Genomic DNA, 24,348 nt, shown 5'->3' on the forward strand with positions numbered 1-24,348 from the left:
CTTGTGCTTTGGGGCCATTTTTAAGTAAAATAAGAGTTACTTGGGAATTCCCTGGCAGTCCAGTGGTTAGGACTTGGCGCTTTCACTGCTGTGGCCCCGATTCAATCCCTGGTTGGGGAACTAAAATCCTGCAAGGCTCGCAGCGCAACCAAAAAAAAAAAAGAGTTACTTGAACACAAGGACTGCAATACCCCAACAGTTGATCTTATAACTCAGATAGCTATTAAGTGACTAATGGGTGGGATACACTGGACAAAGGGACAATTCATGTCCTGGTGTCCTAGGCAAGACAGGGCAGAAAGGCACAAAGTTTCATCATGATACTTAGGACAGCGTACAATTTAAAATTTATGAATTCTTTATTTCTGGAATTTTCTATTTAATATTGTCAGACCACGCTTGACAGGTAACTGAAACCATGGAAAGAGAAACTAAGGATAAGAAGGGGCTACTGCAGTGCCAAATGCTACAGAGAAATTAAGGAGGAGTTGTTTAAGAAAAGACTACTGGTTTTGCAATTCAGTGGTCACTAGTTAGTTACCTTCAAGATAGCCGAGAAGTCTGGATATAAGTCAGACTGCAGTGGGATCAGAAACCAAGCAGATTCTCCATAAATTAGTTTTCCCAGGAAATAAATAGTGGCTTTTCTGTGCAAGTTCTCTGTGTCTTATTTAATTTTAATAAATTGTCTGTTTGGCTTATTACTTCTCTATATTCTAATCTACTATTCTTTAGTTTAATCATGATCAAAGGTAGAAGTATATCAAACGATGGCATTTACACCTTTAAGAAAAGAAAACATCAGATCATATATGAAAAGTCCACAACTAACATCAAACTCAAAGATGAAATACTGAAAGCTTTTCCCTTCTCTTAGAGAAGAGATGAGGAACAAGACAAGGATGCCCACGCTGACCACTTCTATTCAACACAGTTCAGAAAGACTCAGCCAGAGAGATTAGGCAAGAAAAAGAAATAAAAGGCATCCAAATTGGAAAGAAAAAAGCAAAATTATCTGTGTTTGCAGATAAAATGCTTTTTCTTTTTTTCTTTTTTTTTTTTTTTGCGGTACGCGGGCCTCTCACTGTTGTGGCCTCTCCCGTTGTGGAGCACAAGCTCTGGACGCGCAGGCTCAGCAGCCATGGCTCACAGGCCCAGCCGTTCCGCGGCATGTGGGATCTTCCCAGACCAGGGCACGAACCCGTGTCCCCTGCATCGGCAGGCGGACTCTCAACCATTGCGCCACCAGGGAAGCCCCAAATGCTTTTTCTTATGTAGAAAACTCTCGAGATTCCACCCAACAACTGGTTTATTAAAACTAATAAACCAATTCAGCAAACTTCCAGTATACAAAATCAACCCTCAAAAATCAGTTGTGTTTCTATACACTAACAATGACAATCAGAAAAGAAAATTAAGAAAACAATCCCATTTGCAATAGCATCAAAATGAATAAAATACTCAGGAATAAACTTAACCAAGGAGGCAAAAGACTTGTACATTGAAAACTACAAAACATTACTCAAAGAAATTAAAGACGACACAAATAAATAGAAAAACACTCTATGCTCATGGACTGGAAGACTTAAATTATTAAAATGTCTATACTATCCAAGGCAATTTACAGATTCAACACAATCCCTGTCAAAATCTCAAAGGCATTTTTTTTTTTTTTGCAGAAACAAAAAACCTCATCCTAAAATTCATATGGAATCTCAAAGGTCCATGATAGTCAAAACAATCTTGAGATGTTACTTCCCTGGCAGTCCAGCAGTTAAGACTCCATGCTTCCAATGCAGGGGATGTGGGATCGATCCCTGGTTGGGGAACTATGATTCCATATGCCCTGCGGCACAGCCAAAAAATTTAAAAAACAAAAAACATGGGCTTCCCTGGTGGCGCAGTGGTTGAGAGTCCGCCTGCCGATGCAGGGGACACGGGTTCGTGCCCCGGTCCGGGAAGATCCCACATGCCGCGGAGCGGCTAGGCCTGTGAGCCATGGCCGCTGAGCCTGCGCGTCCGGAGCCTGTGCTTCGCAACGGGAGAGGCCACAACAGTAAGAGGCCCGCGTACCGCAAAAAAAAAAAAAAAAAAAAAAAAATCTTGAGAAGAACAAAGTTGGAGGCCTTACACTTCTTGATTTCAAAACCTATTACAAAGCTAATAGGTAATCAAAACAGTATGGTACTGGGGAATTCCCTGGTAGTCCAGTGGTTAGGACTCCACTCTTCCACTGCAGGAGGCATGGGGTTGATCCCTGGTCGGGGAACTAAGATCCCACAAGCCATGTGGCACAGCCAAAAAAACAAAACAAAAAACAGTATGGTACTGGCATAAAAACAGACATATAGACCAATAGAACAGAATAGAGAGCCCAGAAATAAACCCTAATGTATACTGTCAAGTGAGCTTTAAGAAGGGTGCCAAGACCACACAATGAGGAAAGGACCATCTCTTCAACAAGTGGTATTGGTAAAACTGAATATCCACATGCAATAGAATGAAGATGGACCCTTATCTTACACCATGTTCAGAAATTAAGTCCAAAACAGAGTAAAGATCTAAGTGTAAGACCTAAAAGGATAAAACTCCAAGAAGAAAACATAGGGGAAAAGCTTCATGACATTGGAATGGGCAATGATTTCTTGGGTATGATTCTAAAAGCACAGGCAACAAAAGCAAAACAGGCAAAACTACATCAAACTTAAAAACTCCTGCACACAAAGGAAACAATCAACAGTGTGGGACATGGGTGAACCAGTCCTTGCCATCCCAGAACTTACACTCCAGGGGGGTAATAAGATATCAAACTATACAGCAATAACACAACCACTTATGTGGTGAAAACTGTGGCAAAAAGGAAAAGCACAAAACGTTGCAAGCATACATTACAGGAAAGCTGGTTAGGTCTAGAATGGGTGGGGTGCTACCTGGAGAAACCTCCCTGAGGAAGTGACAATCAAGACAAGACCTCCACATTACGGGTGGAGGAAACTTTACAGCAGAGGAAGCAGCATGTCTGAAGACTCTGTGGCAGGAAGGGTCTTAGTAATCTGAGGAAGGTCAAGGTGGCTGGACTGAAGTGAACAAGAAGGGAGGAGAGAGGAAGAAGAGGAGGCTAGAGAGGTTGCAGAGGCCAAATTGAACGTGGCCCTGTGTGCCATGATAAAGATGCTTAAAACAACAGCAAGGCATTGAAAGGTATGGATTCAATATTACCTCAATGAAAATAAATCCATAAATTGAAATGGTCTCTAGGTCTGTTCTAACTACAAAAGGTCTAGAAATCTATGGTTCCATACTCCATTTCATCTACAATTACAAACTGTGCTCCAAAATTCCAGTTTGTATCACACATATTAAATCAATAGTCTCACATTTAATAATAATGGCTGCTAGTGGTTTCAAGGTGTCCAAATGGAGGATAACTTCCCAGAAAGAAAGTGTACAGTCCTTCTTATTTTTAACATATAATTACTTCACACCAAAATTCATACATATGAAGAATAAGGTATGACCTCAATTCTGACTCAAAGCACTAAAAGTATTTACAAAACTAAACTCACATGTTCTCTAAACTAGAAATTTCATACAAACCAGCTCAAGACTAAAGTGGCTGTGGAACAGAGACAGTTCTCAGAAGACAGGGAAACTGGCCAATTTGACGCTTTAGAAATTGATTGTAGAAATTTTTTTTCTCAGAAAGCATTCATACTCTTTGATCAGTGATTCTACTTCAAATAATCTATCCTAACAAGTGAATCCGAGTCAGATAAAGATTTATCTAGGAGAGTCACTATTATTTATAAGAGTGGGAAAAAAAAAAGTCCACCAAAAAGGGAATGGGTATAAAGTCACAGTACAAAACTATTATACAGTCACTGAATACCACTTAGTACCTGGGTGACCTTGGGCAAGCAATTTAACCCAGGGTCCGTCTCATCTTTAAAATGGTGGTAATGATGGTACTTAACCTACAGAGTTGACATAAAGACTTAATTAGAAACCTGTTTAAAACATTTAGTACCTGATACACAATAGACTCTAAATAAATGTTAGCATATGTATACTCAACGTCTTTTTTAAAAAATGTAATGATATGGGACAATATTAATGTTAAGTGTTCAATATGATCCCAACTTGAAAAATAATATATAAAAACATATTTTAAAAAACAAAAACTTGGGAATTCCCTGGCAGTCCAGTGGTTAGGACTCTGTGCTCTCACTGCCAAGGGCCTGGGTTCAATCCCTGGTTGGGGAACCAAGATCCCACAAGCCGTGCAGCGCAGCCAGAAGAATAAATAAAATAAAAACTCAAAGCACACATATAAAATGTTAACAGTAACTGCCTATATATGTTAAAGTTATGGGTGATACATATTTTCTTAACAAGTTCCTTTTTTTTTCTTAATTTCAACAATATCCTGTTATTGCCTTAACAATTAAAAAAACTTTAAAAACAGTATTTTACATTAATTATCATGGAGATGCAAATCAAAATACAGTAAGATTCATACCCACTGGAATGCCTATAATAAAAAAAAAATGCTGGGCTTTCCTGCTGGCACAGTGGTTGAGAGTCCACCTGCCGATGCAGGGGACACGCACGGGTTCGTGCCCCGGTCCGGGAGGATCCCACATGCCACGGAGTGGCTGGGCCCGTGAGCCATGGCCGCTGAGCCTGCGCGTCCGGAGCCTGTGCTCCGCAACGGGAGAGGCCGCAGCGGTGAGAGGCCCACGTACAGCAAAAAAAAAAAAAAAAAAAAAAAAATGTTGGTGAGGATATGAAGAAATTGGACCCCTCAGCCATTGCTGGTAGAAAAGTAAAATGCCCAGCTGCTTTGGAAAACAGCTTGGCAGTTTCTCAAAAGGTTAAACACAGAGTTGCCACATGACCCAGCAATTCCATTCCTAGGTATATACCAGAAAACTGAAAATATACATCCCCACAAAAACTTGAACATGCATGCTAACAGCAGTAAATTCATAATAACCAAAAAGCGGGAAAAACTCAAATGTCCATCACCCAATGTGCAAACAAAATATGGTATATCCGTAATGAAATATTATTCAGCCATAAAAAGAAATGAAGTACTGTTATGTACTACAACATGGATGAATTTTGAAAACATGATGCTAAGTGAAAGAAGACATACACAAAAGGCCACATATTATGATCCCAGTCATATTGTATGAGTTCAGAATAGGTAAATCCATAGAGGTAGAAAGTAGATTAGTGGTTGCCTAGGGCTGCAAGAGGAGAGTAAGGGTTAATGGGTACAGTTTTTTTGAGGGAGGGTAATGAAATCTTCTAAAACTGATTTTAGTGACGGTTGCACAAAAATGTGACTATACTAAAAACCACCAAATTGCACCCTTTAAATAGTTAAACTGTATGGTACATGAATTACATCTCAGTAAAGCTGCTATTTTTGAAAACAATATTTCTTTAAACTACATCACTCTTATATTTATATTGCTGGCCAAAGTATTCACTGACATAAAGTCATCCATATTCTCAGCAGGGAACCTCTTTAATCACTCCGAAGTTTTTAGTCCTGTGTAACTTTACAAATCTGATCAAAATGTAGAGTCCAACTTGACCACTGTACCAAGTTAATACTATATAACTTTCAAGCAACAATGAAAGAAAAAAATAACATAGGCTATAGGACAATAAGAAAGAACTGTACAAAAGCATGGTTTGGGAAACTTAAACCTATTAAATGATACTTGTTAGGCATACATTTGACAACATTTTGAATGCGAAGCCATATTCATTCCACTAAAAGAAATTTAAAAACTCATTTTATAGAACTATAACTAACACAGGAAGAGCAAGCATCCAGTAAGAAAGTAAAAATGTCCAGCCTAGGAAAACAGAAAGCAGAGACTGCTAGACTCTAGAAAAGGGACATTATATTGAACAAAAATTTTTCTTTGTGTGTTTTTCTTTTGTGTGTGTGTGTGTGTATGTTTCCCAAAAAAACAAACAAAAAAAAGGATTATGTTAGAAAGCAGCAAATTCCCCAATTAGGACTTGGCTTATTGCCAATGGATTACTGGTTTTTAATCATCAAATAGCCCAGACCAACCTTTAATGTGTAGAATCAGGGAAAATAACTGACCATGATTTGGACCAAAAAGCCCATTAGGCTATTAAATCTCATGAAAGGCTTAGTTTGCCTCATAAACATGCTGAGGCAGAACTAGTTTTTTATGTAGTCTACTAGGGCTCAATAGTAAAAAGTTAACAATATAACACTTTCTTCAATTACTCACTATCAGATAAGCCAGGCGCAGTGGGTTTTTTGCCCAAAAAAAAGAGGGGTGGGGGGAAGCTCACAAAAAATTCTTCCTAGATGTTCACAGAATCCTATGCTTTTATTTATTTATGTATGTTAGTATGGCTGCGTCAGGTCTTATTGCTCTGCGCAGGCTTTCTCTAGTTGTGGCGAGCGGGGGCTACTCTTTGTTGTGGTGTGCGGGCTTCTCATTGTGGTGGCTTCTCTTGCTGCGAAGCATGGGTTCTAAGCGCGCAGGCTCAGTAGTTGTGGCTCGCGGGCTCTAGAGCGCAGGCTCAGTAGCTGTGGCACACAGGCTTAGCTGCTCCGCGGCATGTGGGATCTTCCTGGACCAGGGCTCAAACCCATGTCCCCTGCATTGGCAGGTGGATTCTTAACCACTGCGCCACCCAGGAAGTCCCCAGAATCCTATTCTTCTAATCCTATTTCTTCTAAAGAAGAAATTTAACAAATAAGCAAAGAAAAAGTTAACAATCAGCGGAGGCAAAATATTTGCTACAAGAACACACATGTTAATCATCTGAAGCCTCAGGAAAGCTGAAAATAAATTCTATCAATGTGAAGAACAACAGGAAATATTCTCTCTGAAGAAGCAAATATAGAAACCAAATAGAAAAATTACTTTTTGCAAAGCAAGTTTCATTATAATTTATCTCTTGGTCTCAACCCCTTCTGAGTAATTCTCTTAGGCAAAGGCAGAAAACCTCTCAAATAACCTGGGGGGAAAATGACCAAAATGAACACTGAGGAACACCAGATACTAATTAAGAAGAAAAAATCACCTTAAAACACTTGAGAAAGAACCTAAGAGAACTAGAAGGAGGCTGAGATAGTCTGAGATGATCAGAATGGCTTTTAAACCATTCTACCCCTGCCCTTACATATCCAGTAACTGGAAAACATTAATTCTGGAAGGGAGTAATTAATCCCTCAATAGTACATATAGTTAAAAGGACACTGGTCTAGAAGTGAAATGGCTTAGGTTCAAAATCTATCTACCCCTTTTTAGCTAGGCAACCTTATGCACTCTATTTCCTCCCGAGTTAAATGGGGATAAGAATTCCAGTTGTGCATCATCACAGGATTACCATGAGGATCAAATGAGACTTTACACACACACACACACACACACACACACACATATAGGAAAGCACATCTTGCAAATGTTTAATCATTTCATATTTTCATTGCATAACTGATGACAATCTCTAAGTTTTTATGTTAACATTCTTCAGTCACTATTGGCATTTTTTTCAACCAAGTTTCAAAACAAGGCACTAATCTTTGCTCAATTTAAACCCACACCACAAAAACCTTGCCTGCTTTATTTGGATTGAAGGCCAGGCAAAATTCCACTCCAGGTGGCTAAGCAATAATAAACAAGGGCTCACTGTTTCATCACATCCTCACTTGCTCTGTGAATAAAGTTTTTCTCCAAATTTTGTGGCTAATTTTGGACTTTTTAAATACTGCTGTATTTTCTCCCCCAGTTACAAAACTTTTAAATACCTAAATACTAAAACAAAGAACATTTTAAAACTTTAAAATTCAAGATGTTTAAAGAGAGTTACATCAAGGAGAACAAAATGTGGTATCAGGGTACAGCACTTCAAGATATTCAACCATGTTTCTCTATCTACTAGTCCAGCCCACACAAATTCTAGCACTGAAAAACAAAGCAATTTCCAGATTTCTGAGAATCCCCCAGTATGTTTCATTTATATATATGTGTATATATATATATTTTTTAATATATATAAATTTATTTATTTTGTTTTATTTATTTTTGGCTGCGTTGGGTCTTCGTTGCTGCGCGCAGGCTTTCTCTAGCTGTGGTGAGCAGGGGCCACTCTTCATTGCGGTGCGCAGGCTTCTCATTGTGGTGGCTTCTCTTGCTGTGGAGCACGGGATCTAGGTGCGCAGCCTTCAGTAGTCGTGGCTCCTGGGCTCTAGAGCGCAGGCTCAGTAGTTGTGGTGCACGGGCTTAGTTGATCCATGGCATGTGGGATCTTCCCGGACCAGGGCTCAAACCCGTGTCCCCTGCATTGGCAGGCAGATTCTTAACCACTGTGCCAGCAGGGAAGTCCCTGTTCTATATATTTTAATAACAGACATAATTCTGCTTATTGTCTTTAGTTTTTAAGATTAAACACATGCACACAGCAGGTCATCAAACATTTGCTGAACATAAGACATATTTACTATGTGAACTTGGTTTGATTTTGTTTAAATAAATTGAAATTTTTGAAAAGTAAAAATATGATGAGGTTATAGTATCTGTTTAAAACACATTTTTGTATTTTAAAAGTAGGGAAGACAATAAGTCTTTATTTTCTATTTATTTAAAGTCCATGATGCCAGAGTGCTAACACATACTTTAGGGGAAAAAATTAGGGGACTACCCGTTGTTTGTCCTAGACGCACAGAGAAAGGGAGTCCTTTGGGTTTGATGGTCCACTGCAGACTGACTGTCTTGTTTCTAGTTCATAGGGCCTAAACTTGATTAAAATAGATATTGGGAGAATAAAAGAGGGATATACCTAATTTTAACCCCTTCTGTGGGATCTGGGCATGTACCATATCCTAACCACTTGTCTTAGGGGTTGTTAATGGAGTGTAAATGTTCTCACCACTATGGTTGTATTCAAAACCTCTTGCCTTTTATTTAAATTAGTGCAGAAATATCAAACGGTAAACTCAAGGATTCTGAAGCTGTTGTAACTAATCATGGTTAAGAGAATTTCTTTAAGATACAGAAAAACAAATACTATATGTTCTCAGTTATAATGCAGACTATTTAAAACAATGAACTCAAAGAAATAAGAGAGTAGAATGGTGGTTGTCAGGAGCTGGGGGGTAGGGGAAATGGCGAGATGCTGGTCAAAGGGTACAAACTTTCAGCTTTAAGATGAATAAGATCTGGGATCTAGTGCACAGCATTGTGACAATAATTAACAATACAGGACTATATACTTGAATGTTGTTAAGAGAGTAGATCTTAAAAGCTATAACCACAGGGGAAAAAAAAAGGTAACTATGGGAGGCAATGATAACACAACTAACCTTACCGTGGTAATCATTTCGCAATATATATATGTATCAAATCATCACGTTGGGGGACTTACCTAGTGCTGCAGTGGTTAAGACCCCGCCTGCCAATGCAGGGGACACGGGTTCGAGCCCTGGTCCAGGAAGATCCCACATGCCACGGAGCAACTAAGTCCATGCACCAAAACTACCGAGCCTGCGCTCTAGAGCCCGAGGGCCATGACTACTGAAGCCCGCACACTTAGAACCCGTGCTCCGCAACAAGAGAAGCCACCGCCAAGAGAAGCCCGTGCACCACAACAAAGACCCAACACAGACAAAAATAAATAAAATTTTTTAAAAAGTTAGATTAAAAAAAATCATCATGTTGTACACCTTCAATTTACATATATTAGGTATCAATAATATCTCAATAAAGCTGGGGGAATTTTTTCTAAATAAAAAGAACTTCTTCACCAAAAAAGACATATTTACTTATAATACAACTATAAACACAAATGAGCTACCTGAAAGACAGCCCAAAAAAGCTTTAGAAAATAGTACAGCATCATACTGTGAAGTTTTGAAACCTCACACATCAGTTTCTGTATAATTTGTTTGAATCTTTTTTATCATGATATAATTCACATTCCATAAAATTCACCCTTAAAGTGTGCATTTTAGTAGTTTTTAGTATATTCACAAGGTTTTGCAACCATCATCACTATGTAACTCTAGAACATTTTCATCACCCCAAAAAGAAATCCCAAACCCATCAGTAGTCACTCACCATTCCCACTTCCCCTCAGCCTCTGGCAACCACTAATCTATTCTATATCTCTATGTGTTTGCCTATTTTGGACATTTCACATAAATTGGATCACACAATATGTGGCTTTTGTGAGTCTGATCGTCTTTCATTTCATTATGGTGTGGTTTCTCCCTCTGCAGTTGTTTCTAATTAAAGCATGACCAAGTATATGTATAAAACATACACACACAAATAAAGAGCAAAAAATTGTATTATGAGGCTGATATGGAATAATAGATATAGGTACAAAGAATACTACCTAGATGAATACACTGTAATTTGGACAATCTTTGCTGCAAAATTTCTAAAACATATGATGTGATTTTTAAAAAGAATGCTGACCAACATTTTGGCATTCTCCATACCAGTAACTTAAATTATTATTATAAATTTTAATTACTGTACTTTGCTTTTATAAAAAACACACTTAACTATAAAAAGAATTTATACATATAAGTAGTTATAAGAATCCCAAAAAAGTCAACAGAAAAATATATGTCAATAGTTATGGTATTTAGGTGACTGGAAAACAGGCTTTTTAATGTGTTTTATTTTTAATTTAAAAGTATTATCACTGTCATTTTTTGAAAGACATTTTTGACATATATCCAAAAATTTCAAGCTTGGTGTTATAAATAAGCAAAAGCAGTAATTCCCAACCCTTCATGTGCATATATGATTACTTTCATACCTAAACTAAATGTACATGATATGGAAAGATGACACTAATATATTGTTCAGTTAAAAAAGTAAGTTGAACTATATGTAGCATAATCCTATTGGTATAGAAACAAAACACTATGTATTGCATAAGTGTGTATTTGCATGTCTATAAAAAGGTCAGCAAAGATATTCATCAAACAGTTAAAAGTGGTTACTCCTATGGAGTCAGACTAAAAAGGGTAAAGAGGTTTTACTTTTTATTTCATATATTTGTATTAATTGACTATTTAATAACAAAGCTACTTTTTGTAATTTTTTAATCACCAATGTTTTTAATTAAATGTGCCATCAATTTAGATTATTTTCTTTAAAAAAAAAAAAAGAACATTAAAGTCAAAACTTTAATGTGTCAATTTTTAATTACCCAAACCAAGGGAGAAACCAAACCCAGCAGAAAATACCAATATGGCTTCCAAACACATAATCTTTTTTTTTTTTTTTTTTTTTTTTGCAGTATGCGGGTCTCTCACTGCTGTGGCCTCTCCCGTTGCGGAGCACAGGCTCCGGACGTGCAGGCTCAGCAGCCATGGCTCACGGGCCCAGCCGCTCCGCGGCATGTGGGATCTTCCTGGACCGGGGCAGGAACCCGTGTCCCCTGCATCAGCAGGCGGACTCTCAGCCACTGCGCCACCAGGGGAGCCCGCATAATCATTTTTTACAGCATCTTTACTCATAACATATCCCAGAGGAAACATCCAAGTGGCACCAAAAAAGTCTAGGATGAAAGTTTTGCTGTATGATATCTATAAAGATAATTGACATCACATTTTACCCCATCATATCCATGCTTTAACAATCATTGCCAGTACATGTGGAACCAGAATTTAAAAGAAAAAAAGCTCCCTAAGAGAAGACAGGTACAGATTAATACAGAATACTTAATTTCCAAAAAGAGCCAAGTCATAAAAATATCGAAGTTTTAGAAGACACTGGAGAAGAGAGAGAAATAGGAGTACTGTCAGTCTCATTCTTTCTTTCCTTTCTGATTTATCTCGTGATGCTTCACACCGAAACTCCTTAGTGAACTCACCAACAAGGGGCTATAGGGCCCACTTGAAATGTGCAATCTGAACAATGCTGTAAGAAGGAAGAGATTAGAGTCATACCTTTTCCAAAATGAACTTGTTTAAATACGGCATGTAGCCCTGATTGGAGACAGGCCCCTCATCATCATCCCGGAAGTGCTCTTCAAGGGCAACAGGGTCATGTGGAACCTTCAGCACTGTGCACAGGTTATGGGAAAGGACCTAAGGGAGAAAAAGGGTAGTTTAGAGGCATCCACTAACCAGCACACGGCACCTTCACTGTCCGAACACAACTGGCTGCTCCCTGTCCTGGGGAGAGAAAGATGAAGAATAAATTGCCGGCTGCCAGCTCCCCACCTGTTACCCATAGTGTCTCATTGCCTCCCCAGTTCTGGTCCACTTCAAACAAGTCTCTCTTACATGCCCTACAATGAGCCAGGCTCCATGCAAGATCTGTGACTACCAGACTCCTTGTAGTCTTTTATTAATTGGCCCACATTAGAAAGAAAAAGGGGGGAAAGAGCAAGAGAATGTGTTTAAAATTAAACTTCTCCTAAGTAGAGCAGTCCGTCAAGTAGAGCTGTAAGAGAAAGAACCTGGCTCTGAACAGCTGCAGCTGGGGGTTCTGGACAAGGTGGCTGACCTGGGCCCAGCCACAACCTCTCTGGGCTTCAGTTCTCTCCTTTGTTCAATATAAAGGGCCAAGTTAATATACAAATATACCAGATATTAATTAGTAATCTCTAAGCATCCAAACATCTCTAAAATTCTGTGATGCTAGGCTAAGTTTTCAGGATGAGTATAAAAGAGTATAAATATAAAAAGAGAAAGAAATCAAGGGCCCGATTTAGAAATACATGAAAAATCAATAGCAAAAAAATCTCAGGAGTCACCAAAATGGTTGAAAATATTCTGTCAAAAATCTGCATCCTGGGGCTTCCCTGGTGGCGCAGTGGTTGAGAGTCCGCCCGCCGATGCAGGGGATACGGGTTCATGACCCAGTCCGGGCGGATACCACATGCCGCGGAGCGGCTAGGCCCGTGAGCCATGGCCGCTGAGCCTGCGCATCCGGAGCCTGTGCTCCACAACGGGAGAGGCCAAAACAGTGAGAGGCCCGCGTACCGCAAAAAAAAAAAAAAAAAAAAAAAAAAATCTGCATCCTGGTCTTGCAATAATCGAAGTGCACACTTTAACATTCAGGTAGCTGAGTTAGCAGTCTGGGCTCTTTCAGTACTACTCTTTTTTCTTATTAAATGAAAATCTAAATATAAAACTTAAATCCCTTCCATTCCATTTGTGCATTCTAAACAGGTCAAATTACAGAGCTAAGGCCATGCTGCCTCTAACACAGAATCTTATTAGATGTTAACTCCCAGGTTAAAATCTTCCCTATTTGTCTCAGCCCTACCCATTTAATCGCTTAAGGAGCCAAATTCATCTCAATGAATACTTTCAATTCCATAAAGCAAGTTACTTTTTTCTGCACACACATATTTCATTAGAATTTTTTAAGATTAAAAAAATTAACCTATAAAAAAACATTTGCATATCTTCTTTCTACATTTGTTTTGTTTCTCAAAGCTTCATTTATGTGGAGATCCTTTTCTACATGCTCTACTGGTTTTAAGGAAGTAAGTAAAGTAAAGGAAGTAAACTCACAAATGGTTATAAATGAAGTAATGAAGACTTCTATCAGCCCCTACAAAGCAGGCTGTTTTTCTCAAGTAAAACTTCTATTTGCCAGTAGTAGAGCACATGAAAAGGGCACGGTGGAGCTTTTACTGAATCTTGCACCACAGTCAGCAAAATCCTAAATAGACATTTCCTTTCTCTATTGACCTAGTAAAACCTACAGAGTAATTATCTACCTCCAAAAAGGTGTTGTGAGGATCAACTTCAGGAATGTAAGGAGCTTAAAAACTGCAACATACCATGGAAATATAGAGAAATAAAGAGCATACTCCTCATATAAGGCTCAACGGTCATTCAAATTTTTAAATTATTTGGGACTTTACTCAAGTTAAAATTCCCAGCCACAGGTTAACCTATGGTACGTTCATAGAAGGTTAAGAACAGTGAGGAACTCACTGAGTAGTGATACGTAAAGATCTACAAGATAACTTAAGTGAAAAAAGCAATGTACCTAAGACTACATATAGTGTGTTATCTTTTGTGTAAAAGGAAAAGGAAGAAAAAATAAGATACTCTAGAAGGATATATAAGAAACAAGTAACCATGGGGAGAAAACTAGTATGACTGCAGACCAGGAGCAAAAGAAGATTTCTTACTGTATCTCCCTTTTCATTAAGTTTAGGAAAAAATTTTCCCTATTCAAAAAACATAAAAACTATTTTAAAAATTAAACACACACACACACACGTATATATACACACATACACGTACAAACACACAATACACATACACACACACATATATACACACATATATATATACACACACGCACATACACACACACACACATACACACACGCGCACGCACGCACTTTTCTTAATGGCCAGCTTAAGCCCATACAGCTAAATCTACTTCGAACTCTACACTTTTTCTTCTACATTAACTTACTCCCTAGAGATTAGGTATAAAAGGAAGACATATTCCACAGCAATGTACCATGACTAATGGATGAATAAGATGTAAGGGCAATAAATGAGCTCAGAAAGAATAGTGTGTGCTACAATGACTTCACAGACTAAGTGAAATGTAACCTAGGCCTTAAAATAAAAAGGGCTTTTGGATAGGAAAAGGGCAATTGGAAAGCTTTCCAATAGAGAAATAACATGAGAAAAGTAACTGATTAATGCAAAATCCTCAGGGTACAAAAAGCAGACACCAATCTCTCTCACACCCATCCCTTTCTTTGCCTTTGGGTTTCACAGATCCTCCAACTAAAGTCCTGGCAGGGGCCTTAGATACCATATTGTCATCCTTCTCATCTTATAGATGGTGAGTACTGGCTCAAAGAGATTAAATTTGTTTTTCTTGACTAGGTTACTTAGGAGAACTGAGACTAGAAGTCAGGTTTTGTAATTGCTGGTCCAACACTCTCCAGGAACAAGGAACATTATGTTTCCAGTTTTCTAAAGTCAACAACATCTTTGCAGAGCTGCTTTAGTTCAACCAGTGATCCCATTGAAGATTTAGATTTAAACTCTAGACTTCAGCCTTGGACAATTAAATACAGGGATAACTAAATCCAGTGATAACTTTCTCAACCACCTTCATTTAGTTAAGCAAACTGTGAGGGAGGCAGATTATATTAAAGAACCCTGGAGGAGGAGACCTGAGTACCAGCCCTATTCATGTGGTCTGTTCCTGTACAGTGGTTTGCCATTTACCCTTTTTAAATATTAGAATATTTTGCTACTTACTCGCTTAGTCTCAGTATCCTCACTGCAAAAGGAAGAGTTGGTGACTTGTCTCTAAAAATAATGTTTTTAAAAGCTCAATCCTTAACTATCAACCCAAACTCATTTCATGAACTCAACAGAAAGAACTATAATTTAGATCAGAAATTCGGCTTTTTTCATTGTTAGTAAGGCCTAGAACTGGGAAGTCTTCTTCAAACAAAATGACAAACTGAATAATAGATAACTGGAAAAGTTTTGTAACTAAAAGAAAAAAAAATATGCCATCTTTTAAACTTAAAAAAAATTTTATCAGTAATTTTTTTAAAGCCTAGACATCTCAAGTTTTTTTTTAAAGTAAAAAGTAAAATGTATTTTAAAAAAAAAATTCTTGAAGGCCAGAATATAAACTAATAATAAGAAGTAAAATCTCCATAAGCTTAAACAGCAGTTTATGCTTTTTAGAGTAGACTCACATCATCCATTAGTTGGTTTTAGTCTCACCCCTGGAAAGTAGATGGTATTGCTACTTTACAGATGAAGAGGCTGAGTGAGAGATAAGGAGATGTCCCCCAGATGACAGAGTTTTATGTGCCGTGAAACTAGGTCTAGAACCCAAACCTTATACTTTGGTGCCCTTTCCCTGCCCGGCCACATTCCCTCTCCTCCTGGAAAAAAAGAGAGCCCTGCCTATACAAAAGTGACATGAATGCTGTGGCCATGCATGCATGTTATTGCTAAGGTGCAGTGAGGGACTGGTGCCCACCCGGTCAGTTCTCCAGCACCCAGCAACATGGCTGGAGCTATTCAGTGGAGCCAACTTAAATCCAGTGGTGAAGAACACATCCGTCTAGAAATCTGGGACCACTCTCTCTCTGGAAGCCCTCATCTTCTCAGCACCCACCTTTGGGGGAAACTGTTCCAAGAGGTACTAGCCTCCTCTCCCCATGCGGAAGCTGGAAAACAGATGAGGACAAAAGCAATCAAGAGGAAATAGCACTACAAGTTCTTGATTTGTAAAAGCACTGCCCCTCAATCACTCTAATCAGTGTTTGCAAGTTTCTTGAGAAAGTTGAATTTATCCTGCTTCAAATGCCTGTTCCTCCAAAGGCCATTCTTTCAACGCCCACATAATTGCTAAGCAACTTTGCTCTCAGGCCCCGATTTGAAGAATAAACTATTGTTACTACAATAAAAGATCCACATCCATGCCAGACCCTCATCTCTCCAGTTCCTTCCTAGCTGTCTGCTAATGCCTCTGCAAGGCCTCCGCTGACGAGAGATGACTAATTAACTGCTCGTGTGGTCTGTTCCTTTGCAGCGGTTTGCCATTTACCCTTTCTAAGCATTTTGCTCCAACTATCCTGAAAAGATATCAGGGATGATGAATGACTAAACAGTATTTTAACACATGAGTGCCTAATGCTTACCCTCCTCCCTCCCAAAGATGTAGAGATTACAAAGGTTCTCTGAAATGAGCCCCCTAGTCACAGACTGTTTCCCTTTACAGGATGTGCGTAATGGGCAAAATTCAACACTGAAAAAAAGGGGGGTAGGGATCTCTATTCCGACAAGCTTATCTTAAGCGACACAATTACAGAACTATAATTCATAATGGGCAACCTTTTTTTTTTAAATGTGAAAATTCCTGTCTGATTTATAAAATTTCAAGCTCAGGGCGAATTACCAGAAAACTCTTCCTAACAGAATGACCAACTTCCTACCAGAGCTATGCCCTGCCTTAAGAGCATTGTCTTAACAGAAGTCCCGCCCCTTACCACAAGGACTCATTTTCCCTTTCCCGACAATATCTTTTCATCCTGCTTGTCACTGCTTAAGGCCTGCCTGCTTTCTCTTAAATTATCTTTATCACACTCAGCCTCAGAAATCTCAGTCATCTCTGACTCAGTCCCTGAATGCCATCAATCACCATCCTAGACACTTTTACCAAATTAATCTCCAAGGGCTGCTGACCTCACATTATCACCTTGTCTGAAAGTCATCAAAAGCCTACAGAAGTAAAAACCAAAGAGGTATCTGAGCTCCGTACTTAAGTCACTTGGCAAGCCAGCCCCTCTTTCCATTTGTAGCCTTATTTTTTCCCACCTCTCTGCACCAACTGTACAAATCTAGTCAAACAAGCTTACTCACAGCATCCCAAACAAACCCTGTATCACTCCCCTGCCCCATCCAGGCCTCTGCTCTAATCACCCCTACACCTCCATTTCTACCTAACATAACTGCCATCCCTTTCTGAAGCCTCCACCTCCCAAAATCAAGATGGCCTTCCTCACTCTGCATTTCCCAAGCACTCTGTATTTCTTATCTTATACTACCACACATGATTTTCTCTCTCCCATAAGACTGTAAATTTCTGAAAGGCCCATGTCTTACCTCCCCTTGCATCCCCACAGCACTTAACGTGCTACTCAGAATGAAGAAGGCTTTCAATAAATGCTGAACAAATTCATTCTAAAAATTCTCTTTTCACAGTAAAACCATAATACTTTAACAATGAAAATGCTCTTAGGAAATAGCCTACTGCTATCTCCTTATTTCATTGATAAAAAGACTGAGGCCTGGGCTTCCCTGGTGGCGCAGTGGTTGAGAGTGCACCTGCCGATGCAGGGGACACGGGTTCGTGCCCCGGTCAGGGAAGATCCCACGTGCCGCAGAGAGGCTGGGCCCGTGAGCCATAGCCATTGAGCCTGCGCGTCCGGAGCCTGTGCTCCGCAACGGGAGAGGCCACAACAGTGAGAGGCCCACATACCTCAAAAAAAAAAAAAAAAAGACTGAGGCCTGAGACTTGCCTAAGTCACAAACTGATTAGAAACAAATCAGAAACAAGAACCCAGGCCTCCTAACTGCCTGTCCCACAATCATGCCCTGTACTGGAAACATTCTCTTTAGCCTAGTCACATCCTTCAAGACTGGGTTATTCTCCATAAACTCTAGGAAACCTTCACCGCCCCCTCTGTCCTCTGAACTCCTATTCAGCACTTAACGTGAATTCTGTTTCACATACCAGTAATATCTCAAATACCTAACTACAGCTCAGTAAGGGAGGAAACCCTGCCTAATGTTGTTCTTCCATATCCTTTACGGTGACTAGCAGAGGGTTAAGGGAGGACTCAGTGGGAGCATAACACTTATGGACACATTAAGGAAGGATATCTAACTCAAAACCGTCTGTTGTGATGTGTCCACAGAACGTATACCATTGAACTACAGTATATGCCACTGGATTACATTCTACATAGACTACCTTTAATAAGTTATTTTGGATAATTCACTAACTTAGCCCTCTTCAGAAATCAGAAAGAAAATATTGGTAAATTTGACCACATAAAAATTCTTAAATTTCCCTTTAAAAAGAGACACCATAAACAAACAAAAAAGGCTAATAGCTCCAATATTCAAATTACTCCTAGAAATTATTAAGTAAAAGGTGAACACCTAATTTCAAAAATGGACCACAGACATGAATAGAAAATTCACCAAAGAAGCTAATGACTAATAAGTATAGGAAAAGATGCTTAACTTCGCTAGTGATCAACATAATGCAAACTAAAAGAGCTACTACTTTTTGCCTGAAAAACAACACCTGGTGTTTGAGCAGACACAGGGGAGTAAAAATTGCCAACACCCAACACTGGAGAAGGTATAGAGCAGGTTTTCTCTGTCACTGCTGACATTTTAGGCCAGATAATTCTTTGCTGGGGAGCAGGGGGAGGTGTCCTATGCATTGTAGGAAGTTTAGCAGCATCCCTGGCTGAAAACATCAAAACACCTCAAATATCTCTGAATAGTAAAGTAGTTAAACAAAGCATAACTCATCAACACAATGAAATAGCTCATAGTCATAAAGGATGATGGTGTCTGTATCTATGTGCACTGACATGGAAACATGACCCTAACACACTGTTTAAGAAAATAGGCTACAAAAGCATATGAAATAGGATCCTATTTATATAAAAGGATATATATGTATGAGTATATGCACACATGTGCATGCATGTGTATACATGTAGGAAGCAAGGGAGATAGAGGGAGAGAGAGGGAGGAAGGATGGTGAGCAAAAGATGTTAGAAAATCATTGCAAAGTTAACTGCATCTGCCTTTGGTGGTAGAATTTCGGGTGCTTTTACCTTTGTCTCTATACTTTATTTTTTTTTAAAGATTTGTTTAATATTTATTTATTTTATTTATTTTTGGCTTCATCGGGTCTTAGCTGTGGCACATGGGATCTTCATTGAGGCATGCGGGATCTTTTGTTGTGGTGCCCAGGCTTCTCTCTAGCTGTGGCGGTGGGTTTTCTCTTCTCTAGTTGTGGCGCGCAGGCTCCAAGGCACCTGGGCTCTGTAGTTTGCGGCAAGCAGGTTCTCTAGTTGAGGCACATGAGCTCAGCAGTTGTAGCACACAGGCTTAGTTGCCCCGTGGCATGTGGGATCATAGTTCCCTGACCAGGGATCAAACCCACGTCCCCTGCATTGTAAGGCAGATTCTTTACCACTGGACCACCAGGGAAGTTCCTGTCTCTATACTTTAAAGCAGGGGTCCCTAACCCCCAGGCCACGGACCAGTACCAGTCCGCAGCCTGTTAGAAACCAGGCTGCACAGCAGGAGGTAAGCAGCAGGGGAGCTAGCAAAGCTTCATCTGTTGCTCCCCATAGCTTCCCATCGCTCACATTACTGCCTGAACCATACCCCCTCAACGCCCCCATTCCGTGGAAAAATTGTCTTCCATGAAACCGGTCCCTGGTGTCAAAAAGGTTGGGGACCTCTGCCTTAAAGTATTGTTTGAATATTCTATGTTCTACCTTTATAATCAGAAAAAGTGAAGCTTTTATATTTATGTAAAATTTTAAATTAATTTTTAAAATTAATTTTATTAGTGCTCTCTATCTGGGGTTTCAGCTAGAGAGTACCAATAAAATTAAAAAATATGAAGAGATCATCGTAGGACTATAAAGTTGATGAAATTAACTCACTTGAGTCATTCACAAAGAACTATGCTTTGCCATGCCTCTGGAAGAAGCCACACTATGGGCAACAAAGTCTCCTGATCTGGGCAGCCTCCTTAGATTCCAGCCTCCTACTGGATCACAGCATAAACATATGTCTTTAAGAAGATAAGTCAGGGACTTCCTGGTGGTCCAGTGGGTAAGACCCCACACTCCCAATGCAGGGGACCCGGGTTCGATCCCTGGCCAGGGAACTAGATCCCACATGCATGCCACAACTAAGGAGCCTGCCTGCCTCAACTAAGACCCAGAGCAACCAAATAAATAAATAAATATTAAAAAGAAAAAGGATCCTGCATTCTACAACAAAGACCTAGAACAGCCTAAATAAATAAACATTTTTTTAAAAGGAAGATAAATCATGAGTAAGATTTAACTCCAATAAGCTTCTGTTTCTATTTCTCCCACTACTCTGTAAGCTCCTTAAAGAGAAGATCTTTATTGTATCTATCCTGCAATACCAAAACCTAATAAAGGGCTTCCCTGGTGGCGCAGTGGTTGAGAGTCCGCCTGCTAATGCAGGGGACACGGGTTCGTGCCCTGGTCCGGGAGGATCCCACATGCCGCGGAGCGGCTGGTCCCATGAGCCATGGCCGCTGAGCCTGCGCGTCCGGAGCCTGTGCTCCGCAACGGGAGAGGCCACAGCAGTGAGAGGGCCGCATACCGAAAAAAAAAAAAAAAAAAACCTAATAAAGTGCCGAGGGGAGAGTGCCTGATGTCAACAAATGTTTACTAAATGAGTCCCATTTAAGAATTTTCTTTTTTTGGTTTTTTTTTTGTTGTTGTTGTTTAGTTTCATTTAGTTTGCTTCTCTATCACCTTTATTTAGATGTGGGTCTTTTTTTTTTTTTTTTTTTTTTGCGGTACGCGGGCCTCTCACTGTTGTGGCCTCTCCCATTGCGGAGCACAGGCTCCGGACGCGCAGGCTCAGCGGCCATGGCTCACGGGCCCAGCCACTCTGCGGCATGTGGGATCTTCCCAGACCGGGGCACGAACCCGCGTCCCCTGCATCGGCAGGCGGACTCTCAACCACTGCGCTACCAGGGAAGCCCTAGATGTGGGTCTTTTAATGTATTTCACTATACTACCAGTATATTCTTTCCAGGAAGAATTTTTGTTTAATTGGAATCTCTAATTCAGGTCATTTTTGAAGTAAAAAAACCTCCATTAGTTATTAGCACTACCAGAACTAGAAGGCATTACTCATCTGACCTGAGATCTAGTAAAGCAGTCCAGTTTCTAAAAATTCCACTAAAGATTTTTGAGGAAAGGACTCAAGAGGAATTAACAGTGTATGAGAGAGAAGTCTATAGCAGAAGACAGAGAAATTAGGTAGTTCAATTTAGTACACTCTTCTCCACTGAAGCCACAGTGTACACCCAAGGTGATGATAAAGATCACAAATCTGAGGCTTACCTCTCTGCTGCCCCATCCTCTGACCACTCTGTCCCCTTCTAGTCACTATAATATGGCTTCTTTCTATCCCTATCAATGTCATGAAATTGCTTTTTCAAAAAGATTCTGTGGTAGACACAGAGCTGCACCACTCAAAAAAGGAACTGCTGCCCTGCTACAAGGACTGTGGTTAGCTGAGAGCCTCTAGTTATTAGTACTTTCGGGGTCCACCTCAGCCAATGACTGAGCAAGCTGGTGACACCATTTCTCCCCAGGGTGGACATCCTCTAACAGGCCATCTTTGCTCCAGAGCTCCTGGTTTTGTTAAGTCTGTATCATGATTTGACAGCTCCTTTTCCCAATCCTGTTTCCTCTCTTTTTTCCCATAAGCGTTTCTTCCCAATAACCCTTTTGCACTCCCAACTCTGTCTCAGCATCTGTTTCCTGAAGAACCCAACCTGGGATAGATACCTTCTAAACAATTCACTCTCCCAAGTCTCTGGCACTGAGCAGTCTGGATCATCCTCTCAAGACTTTTTTTGGTCCCATGATATACTATTTTCTAAATTTCTCAAAGAACTTATTCTACCTTGGTCTACCTTTATGGGGTCACCTCCCTTACCCTTCATTCTCCCAATCTGGACATTTCCCAAAGCCCAATTTTGAGCCCCAAGTTCTTAAAAAAGTGCTTTAATTCTGAAAACATTAAGTCACCTGAATGACTCTCAGATCCCTTTCTGGTCTTGACCTATCAACTGAGCTCTGGTTTATATCACTAACATGAAAGATTTCTATGCTAAATTTGCCTCACATCCAAAAAATCCAAAGGAGAGTTCATTACCTTTCTCCCCAAAACAGGTTTCCCACCCCGATTGTAACTTTGGTACCACCATTCCCTTAACAACAAAACTATGGACTCGCCTACTCTTGTACTTTTTTAATTTATAGTTTGTCCTATTTCTGGATCCAATTCAGATGCCATTCCTCTCTCCACTGAGTGAGCTTCCCTGTTGGCTAACCAGAGAATGTGGGGCCGGGGAAACAAGGGCTCCCTGCCCCCAGCAGCAGCTCCCATTCTCCCTTCTGAGGCCCTAACAAAGACCACTCACCAGGATAAGACCGTGGTAAACATATCGAGCTGACAAAGTTCAATTAGAAGGCTAAGCCTTGAAGATCTTGTCTGCTATCCCACATTTCGCAAATGAGGAAAATGAAGCCCAGCAAGGAGAAGAAACCTTCCAGGGTCACACAAATAACAGAGCAGAGACAAGTCTCCTGACTCCCTAACCAGTGTTCTCTCTCCTGACACTTCTTGCTGTGCCTCCAAGGGATTTACTTTCCAAATCTTTCATCACAGTTGTTCTTATAGAGGAGCTTCACACATTTCTTAAGGTCAGTGACAACTGTTCCTCTAGAAGCATTCTCTGACCTAACTCCTCCAATTCTCACCACAGGTTAGGTAGGTTCCCTTCCTCTGTGTTTCCCAGCGCTGTGTACTTTATATCATATTTGAATTGTCGGTTTGCTGATCTATATCACACACAAGACTTCAAGCTCCATGAGGGTAGGGAGCATATCGGTTTTGATTCCCACTGCCACCATCCCAGTCTAGCACGCGTCAACTTTCACAGAAGTCCACCACTTGGTCTCCCCATCTCCAGCCCCTCCCCTCATGTCAACACACCCACATTGTTAGAATAATCTCAAAACTCTACCTTTGTCATATATCTACCCAAAAAGTATTAATAACTTCCTCTCTTTACAGGATCAGTTCTAAACTACTCATTCTAACATAGTCCACAAATACATATTAATCATGTATTCTGTACAAGAACGAAACTATCTAAAATGTAACCCCATCTCCCTTTAAATCCTAATTTTCCACCATGCCTCAAATCAAACACTACTCCACCCAGAGTATTTCCTTACTGCTCACAAATACTCCAAGTTTTAGCTCCTGCTCTTATCCACAATGCCACCATCATACCTGTCATCTTTCTGTGACTATACTGGACAAGATTTGCCCCATTCCCTCCAGAAGCAGCTGACATTCCATCGCCTCCATGAAACGTTTCTCGTCTACAACTGTCTGCATCTTTTTTTTTTTACAGATTTATTTTATTTATTTATTTTTTGGCTGAGTTGCGTCTTCGTTGCTGTGCATGGGCTTTCTCTAGGTGCTCAAGTGGGGGCTACTCTTCATTGTGGTGTGCGGGCTTCTCATTGTGGTGGCTTCTCTTGTTGCGGAGCATAGGCTCTAGGCGCGCGGGCTTCAGTAGTTGTGGCACGTGGGCTCAGTAGTTGTGGCACACGGGCTTAGTTGCTCCATGGGGGATCTTCCCGGACCAGGGCTCGAACCCATGTCCCTTGTGTTGGCAGGCAGATTCTTAACCACTGTGCCACCAGGGAAGCCCCTAAAACTGTCTGCATCTTTTTCTCTATTTCCTTTAAACTTCTACAGCAGCTCCATCTGACAGAAATATGCAAACTACATATGGAATTAAAAATTTTTAATAGCCACATTTTTAAAACATAAAAAGAAACAGGGAGGGCTTCCCTGGTGGCGCAGTGTTTGAGAGTCCGCCTGCCGATGCAGGGGACACAGGTTCGTGCCCTGGTCCGGGAAGATCCCACATGCCGTGGAGCGGCTGGGCCCGTAAACCATGGCCGCTG

At 40.2% G+C, this 24,348-nt stretch overlaps 1 protein-coding gene across 2 annotated transcripts in view; it reads right to left on the reverse strand.

Moving 5' to 3' along the window:
- Positions 1-24,348, reverse strand: part of SWAP70 (switching B cell complex subunit SWAP70) — a 94,248-nt gene that overhangs the window by 41,123 nt on the left and 28,777 nt on the right. For both annotated transcript variants that reach the window (XM_033404545.1, XM_004279198.2), the window contains exon 2: positions 11,975-12,115. In XM_033404545.1, the coding sequence (XP_033260436.1) occupies positions 11,975-12,007 (33 nt within the window). In that variant the 5' untranslated portion in view covers positions 12,008-12,115. The remainder of the gene's footprint in view (positions 1-11,974; positions 12,116-24,348) is intronic.

The sequence above is a fragment of the Orcinus orca genome, chromosome 8, assembly GCF_937001465.1.
Source record: "Orcinus orca chromosome 8, mOrcOrc1.1, whole genome shotgun sequence".
NCBI classification, from domain to species: Eukaryota; Metazoa; Chordata; class Mammalia; order Artiodactyla; family Delphinidae; genus Orcinus; species Orcinus orca.